Source organism: Neolamprologus multifasciatus, chromosome 10 (assembly GCF_963576455.1).
Source record: "Neolamprologus multifasciatus chromosome 10, fNeoMul1.2, whole genome shotgun sequence".
NCBI lineage: Eukaryota > Metazoa > Chordata > Actinopteri > Cichliformes > Cichlidae > Neolamprologus > Neolamprologus multifasciatus.
This window is the reverse complement of record NC_140448.1, coordinates 9,491,170-9,498,710: the sequence shown is the minus strand read 5'-3', so window position 1 is coordinate 9,498,710 and position 7,541 is coordinate 9,491,170. Positions and strand designations below refer to the sequence as shown.

The window sequence follows — 7,541 nt, the reverse complement described above, 5'->3', positions numbered from 1 at the left end:
TTAGTTCGTACCTGCTCTACTACCTGAGCTACCCCATGTGCGTAGTTATTCATGGTGAAAGTGACCATCACTTTTGAGTCACATTAACTTCCAAAATTAACTTCGGTTCATTACATAGCCATAAAAATGTAGCAGCTTTGTCGAAAGAGACCCCCCCCCCCCCCCCAAAAAAAAAAAAAAAAAAAAAAACATAACAAAAACAAATGAAGTTTTAGAGCTGGTCTCAAGTTTATTCATTTATTCTGTACAGCATATATACAGAGTAATAATTCCTACTAAGAATAATTATGTAAACACTCATTAATATACAAGCCCAACCACTAATAATGAATACATCATGAATACATGCAACCCATAAGTGAATTATGTGCTCTTATCCTTTCCATTTACTGTCCAGGAGCTGTAAGTCTTTTGCCATAACTTTACAGGATCCGCATCACTTCACTGGCGTTATTGCCCTTCAAAATGTCACCAACAATTCACTGTGACGTGTTAGTGTGATGGTCGGCCGCACGAGACAGAGGAAATATATTATAGCTGTGATGTTATTCCCTGTAACAAAATCCCTCAGTGTAAGATGTACAGCTTCAGTGCTTACACTCTTCAACTTAATCCTCTTTTTTTATTTATATTTGACAGATTAATTGCTTTAATTAAAAAAAAATGTTACATTGCTTTTCTCGACTTCTCTTTCGGTACATTTCCATACTGTTTTGCATTGCCTGTGCATTATGGACAGTAAATGGATAAAGACATGCAGGATACTAGTCGCACAAACCTTTTATTGTCGTAGTAAAACAGTTGTAGTTTTATATTTTAGAAAACAAATCCCACCTTAAAAGTACATTTGTTAAATGCTGGCTATTAATAGAAACCTATGAAAAGTACTGCTAGCACAGTTACAGTAGTTTATTCACAGCTTTGACACACAGAGAAGCTACGGACACATGACCAGTACATTGACAACAAGTGTTTGGCATGTCCTCGCTGACGTTTTGGATTACTTAAATATAGAATTACTTATATGACTGCCATCTTTGTCAAAAGAGTGTTCATAGTTTGAGATGAATTTCTTTTTCTTTCCAAAAGTGGAGAAGGTGTTGTATACGTCCAGTTCTCCTCTTGGTGCCAGCTTCAGAGTGCTGTATCCAGTTGTGGTGCCCGGAATGTACACGTTGTGCTGGTAGTCCGGTGTTTCAGGATGAGGCTGTGTGGACTTGTTAGTCCATGAATAGTTTGGAGCTGCTCGCTCTTGAAGAGGCATCTTGCAGTCTGAAAAAATATGCATACATTAAAATTTGCTTTTGGAGATTATTTCTTCATATTTAAATACAGTCTTTTTGATTTGAATAAGGCGGTTTTAAAGGCATTTCTTAATTTTTTTTTGTGCAAATAACACTTCTTTCAGGGACTTATAATCCTCATGTTGATGCATTAAAATTCCCCCGGTTTAGGGGCCTGGTATTATCTCCCTTTTGGTTTCCCCATTTTTAATGTCGCACTAAATTCTCAGGCACAGAAATCCCAGCCACACCGCCACCCTCGTTTACATGAACAATAATGTGCCAAAATTGCACATCTACCACCCACCATTCATGTGGTTCCCCCAAGTCCAGTACTGTGGTGCCACAGAGCAGGAAAACCCATCAGAGTCAAATTTTGGTTGGCGTGAAAGCGTGCCCTCCATATTTGCTGAGCTATACCTGGAAAGATAAGAGAAATAACAGAAGTGTAAATTCAAATGTGTGTGTGAGTGTTTGCCCAACTGAGTCAGCTATGTACTCACCTCTTGTATGCCGAGTTGCGCTGGTTGTTGGTCCACGTCCAGTCCTTGTTTGAATACTTGAGCTGCCAGTTTAAAACATAAAGAAACTTTGAATATCAGTGAGAACTTCAGGGAGAACACTGCTGTGTAGGTGTAGTCGTGTTGGCTGTCAGCGGTGGATAGGTTTGAAGTTAAGAGAAAGCCAACAGAAAGTCAGTTTAAAGCTTTAAACTTGTGACACATTTTTTTCTGTCTTACATATCTTTTGCGACTGTCAAACATAAAAGTAAGGCTTTGAAAAGTGATAAACGAGTTACTGCTTAATCTGAGAATATGTGGCTAATGTGAGGTGCAGACACTAATGCTGCTGACTAGAGCACAAATGCGCCAGGAGTTGTGTTAACATCAAAAGATAGCTTCAAGTTGGTGATAAAAACGTGTATCTCTTTTATCCCTGCAGCACCTTTTATGCCAGTGTTACACACCTTGTCACACTGTGATCTTCCAAACAGCAGGGTAGCTTACTGCTACAAGGTACAGGGTTGAGGCTGTATTTTCTATTTCATTGGTTACTAGGTGTAGAGTCAACCTCATTTGTTTTATTACAAAAAAAGGATGAATAAAATAAGTAGTAAAGTTTAAAATATATGTAAGTATGTATCTTTATATGTAAATGTATCTATATGTGTGTGTATGCGTGTACACAGCATACATAATAGCATCTAATCTGACTTCAGGATTTTACAGATTAGCATACATGTGTTCGGAAACCATCAGTAAAGTAAAGTAAATGATTTTGCTCCATCTTCTCCCAGCATATTAGATGTTTTATGGCAGTTATGCCTGTAGAAGGCCTATAAAATGCAGCATAGCAGGAAGAGGGCTGGGATGAGACATGACAGAGTGGATATAGTTTGTGATGCCTTAAAGTGGATAGTAAGACAGAGAAGGAAAAGCACTGTCTTAGTCTATTCAGTCACTTCATTTCAGCACATTACCTCGTTTGGGGTTGCTGCTCTTTTGTTGGACAGCTCATTGTGGTCCAGCGCGCTCCATCCAGAAGTCAGGTAGTCTGTGCTCTTGGCATTATTCTGCTGAACTGACATTACCGGGCTGCACGGTTTTAGGAACATGAAGTCGCTTTTGGATGATTCCGGTGTCAGGCACATTTTGTAGCAATAGACCTGGGGGAGTGCGCCATTGCTGTTTACCTCTGACGCGCCCGTGGACATGCGGACATTTAAGTTGGACTTTTTGAACACTTCTGTGGTAGTGGATATTTCTGAACGAGAGCAGCAGCAGCAGCAGCTGATGGGGGGGAACTTGGACTCTTTGTTGGAAGGTCTGCCTTTCAGTCTCCTCACCGCAACGAGGACGATAATAGCCACTAGAAATGTGAAGGACACTGCGCCCAGAGACACGATTAAGTACAGTGTAAAGTTGGTGCTGTGATGTGGGCTTAGTGACAGGTCACCCAGATCGGGCGGGGAATCTGGCAGGCTGTCAACCACTGACAGAATGATGGAAACTGTGGCCGAGAGGGGTGGCTGACCATTGTCCTTCACCAGAATGACCAGTCTATGCCTCGTGGGGTCTTTCTCCACTAACTGGCGTATCGTCCTGATTTCGCCCGTGTAAAGAGCAATGCTGAACAAACTCGGGTCTGTTGCTTGGAGCATCTCATAGAAAAGCCTCGAGTTCTGACCCGCATCTGCGTCCTCCGCGCTGATTTTGGTAACAAGATAGCCGGCGTCAACTGATCTGGGCACAGTTTCGCTGGGCGCAGTGCCGTTTTGCGGAACATGTGAAACTATAACAGGTGCATTGTCGTTTTGGTCCAAAATGAAGATGTTCACTGTAACGTTGCTGCTCAGAGGCGGGAATCCCGCGTCTTGAGCTTGAACCGTGATCTGAAAGTTTTTGAGTTGCTCGTGATCAAAGGATCGCAGCGCGTAAATGTTACCGTTGTCTGAGTTTACGGACACATACGTGGACACGGGCATTCCGTGTATGTCACCTTCTAGGACTGAATATGACAAGTACGCATTTTGACCAGAATCGGGATCCAGTGCAGTCACCGCACAAATAGACGCCCCCGGCGCGTTATTCTCTGTCAGATACACAGTGTACGAAGGCTGTTTAAAGTTCGGCGTGTTGTCGTTCACATCAGACACTTGCACTAAAATTGTTTTCCTGGTGAATAAAGGAGGGGAACCCATATCTCGGGCAGTGAGAGTGATGTTGTACTCCGTGACTGCCTCCCTATCCAAAAAATCGCAGGTAACCAAAGTGTAGTAATTCTTAAATGACGAGTGGAGCTGAAATGGGACGTGATGGGGGATCTCGCAGTCCACATTCCCGTTTTCACCTGAGTCTTTGTCCATCACGCTTATGACGGCTATTACCGTCCCGGGAGGAGCGTCCTCCTGCACAGGTGTGGATACAGATGTTAAGATCACCTCTGGGAGGTTGTCATTTTTATCCAAAACGCTGACCAGCACTTTACAGTGAACTGCTACAGCAGATGGGCCTTTATCTTTAGCCTGGACATAAATTTCATGCATCCTGGTCTTTTCATAATCTATCACTCCTTTGACTTTGATCTCCCCCGTTTCTGAATCCACGCTGAAAAGCTGGCGCACCTTGATGGGAGCGTGGCCACTGAATGAATAGGTGATATCAGCGTTGGAACCCTCGTCAAGATCGGAAGCGTTAAGTTTTATAACAACTGTACCTTTGGGCGCGTTTTCGGCCAGCCTCACTCTGTAAAACGACTGATCAAACACAGGCGCGTTATCGTTTGCGTCCAGAACTGTGATGTCAATTTGCACAGTGCCTGATCTCTCCGGTGCGCCTCCATCCACGGCCGTGAGCACCATCTGATGCGCACTCTGCTGCTCTCTGTCCAGCGGGTTTTGCAGAACTAGCTCTGCAAATTTACTGCCGTCACTGCGCGTCTGTATATCCAAGAAGAAGTGTTCGTTTACACTTAACAAGTAGGTGCGGAGGGAGTTGGATCCCACGTCTAAGTCTTGTGCGCTCTCAAGTGGGAAACGGGAACCTGGCGCAGATGACTCTGATATGTCCAGATTAAATTCGGTCCACGGGAAATTAGGGGAGTTGTCATTCACGTCCAAAATGTCCATCTCTACCCTGTAGAGTTCCAGTGGGTTTTCTATAACCACTTGCAAGTGAAAAGAGCAGGACAAACTCTGCTCGCACAGTTCTTCGCGATCAATTCTTTCATTGACGAACAAAACTCCATTTTCCAGATTTACCTCCACATACTGCTTCTTAGTGCCAGAGACTATCCGGAATCTGCGCGCGGAGAGCTTATCCAAATCCAAACCCAGGTCTTCTGCAATATTGCCAACAAAAGCTCCGTGCTCTAGTTCCTCTGGGATCGAGTAACGTATCTGTCCCGAGACTGCATCCAAGAAATACATGAACAATGCCAAATAGTAGACTACATGCCATTTCCCACTCAGTCTTTTCATCGCGCCCTGTATGTCCATCTGTAGGCAGAAGCAATTCGGCAACTCACAAGGACTATGTCTGTAGTGTACTCATAAAAGATGATTGAATCTGAACTGTCCAACATACAGCCGGGATAAAACTTGACACTGGCTGGACTGGAACAGCCACTGCATGCCCGAGAGAAAAGAGAAGAGAAGAGAGAAAGGGACGCGCAAGGGCTACTCGCCTGCCTCAGATTACTGTGTCTCTGTGTGTGTGTGTTTATTATTGGCCCCACTGTTCCAATAGAGGAGAAACGACATCTGGTGGGATAATCTTTCGCCTACTAGCCTGATCAAATTTATGTCACAGTCTCTAGACTTTGACTGCAGGTCAAAAGTACAAGATGCAATTTCTTATAACAGAGTATAACAGTGAAATGAAATCGGACATAAGCACACCTTACTGCAGTGTAGTCACGCTAACTCACAAAACTGGCAAAAAGTTATAATTGTGCAATGTAATCAAACTACTTTCAGATTTTCAAAAAATGCCTTTACTATATCAGAATAAGGAAATAAAAAGGGAACAAAAATGATCCTGCTACAAATGACTGAGAAATTAATAACACGTGTAGAAACTCATAAACTTGTTATCTTATAAAAAAAATGGAACTGTGATCACGATTTATTAGAATAACATCGGTGTAAGAATCTCGTTTTAATCTTTGTCAGGTTAGAGGAAAATAAAAGGGAAAACAATCAGTATATACTCATTTATGGCAAAACATCAATGAAGTTTTGAAAGGTTAATGTCATTCTGACTGCGATATCCTTGCAAAGTCTGTAAGCTGTAAAAATGTTATGAATAAGCGCAAACCCCATCAAAGTACCCTGGCAGGCACTGTTACTGTTTAAAACATCTTTTTCCGAGCATATTTCAGTGTATTAGTACTTAAATAGAGCAGTTGCATTATGTTTACTACCCACCTCAATGCTTACTTCACCCATTTGCTCAGAAAAAAAAGAAAAAAAATCCCCATTCCCCTGTTTAAAACTGAAAACACAATCTGTCCGCAGGAATGAAACTGCAGCAGATGGTGAGGTTTTCTACTGGCTCATGCTCTTTTTAATTAATGGAATGGAGATTAGAGGGCATTTTCCCTGGATCATTAGTGAACAGTGGAATTAAGACATTTTGTGAGGAATAATCCCACGGCTATCCATGCGATGCACATGTGGTTTTCTCTCAGTGGTCATACTGACCTGCTTTTCATAGCCTAAGTACATGGCATCACTTACGCATAGCAGAAACTAAGTAGCTGGGATAAGGGGACACAACCACCACATTTAGGGATCAAAAACACAAAAGAGATTATCTTACTGTCACCCCCGACTCTTCCTCTCTCTCTCTCTCTCTCTCTCTCTCACACACACACACACACACACACACACACACACACACACACACACACACACACACACACACACCTCACTAAAGGGCTAAAGTAGACTATCAATCCCTTTGTCTTTAACCACTTTTCAGCTTTAAAACTGCAGGATTAGAAAAGGTTAGCCTACTTTTGCCTTTAAAAAAACAGAAAAACGTTGGAAACAGTGTTTTGCGTTCTGCTTAAATGGTCTGCTCATCATGTAACATGCTCTGAGTGCAATTAATCATTTTGAATTCCATTTAACCCCTTACAAAACTATTGCAGATGTTACGCATCACCTGGCATGAAATGCCGACAGCCAACTGACAACAATGTCTTTTCACATGATTGACTGTCATGGTTCCAAGGAACATTCATAGCTACCTATCCTGTTTTTCTTGCCACAAAGTGTTTAGATCCCCCTCTTGTGTTCCTGTTATTTCATGGACAGTCACCAAATGGGGAAGGGGTGCTAAACACAAACATTGCATGGTTTGTAAATTGCTATGAACAGCATAAATTTCCACAGTCTGGTAAACAGGAAAAGGTTGCTAATAATATGCCAGTCTAGTGTGCATACATTCATATAGGGTAGATAAGAAAGTAAGTGATGATTTGAGTTCATCAAATGCACCCAGTAAAAGAAAAAGCACTACTGGAGAAAAAAGAGGGTTTACTTCAATTTGTGTAATCCATCTGTAAACACAGATTTTCATTAAAAGTAATTGAACAGTCTTGAAAAAATCCATTTGGATATTACCTCATGCGTGCGTTTGATTGTGTTTTTTATTAAAGTCTTTGTTGCACTGCAAAACTGTTGTTCTTTACCCCACAGAGTAACAAAAAAATCAGTTAATGAAAGAATGGAGAGGAAATTAGATGTTAAGG

General features: G+C 42.0%; 1 protein-coding gene across 1 annotated transcript; it reads right to left on the bottom strand.

Annotated features, from left to right (window-relative positions):
* Positions 1 to 206: 206 nt before the first annotated feature.
* LOC146509576 (protocadherin gamma-C3-like) lies at positions 207 to 5,491 on the bottom strand. Its single transcript, XM_085175601.1, has 4 exons — positions 2,764 to 5,491; positions 1,787 to 1,848; positions 1,591 to 1,703; positions 207 to 1,272 (listed from the first exon to the last, which is right to left on the bottom strand). Exons 1-4 carry the CDS (start codon positions 5,278 to 5,280, stop codon positions 1,001 to 1,003), a joined length of 2,964 nt encoding a protein of 987 aa, XP_085031727.1. The 5' UTR covers positions 5,281 to 5,491; the 3' UTR covers positions 207 to 1,000.
* Positions 5,492 to 7,541: the final 2,050 nt, after the last annotated feature.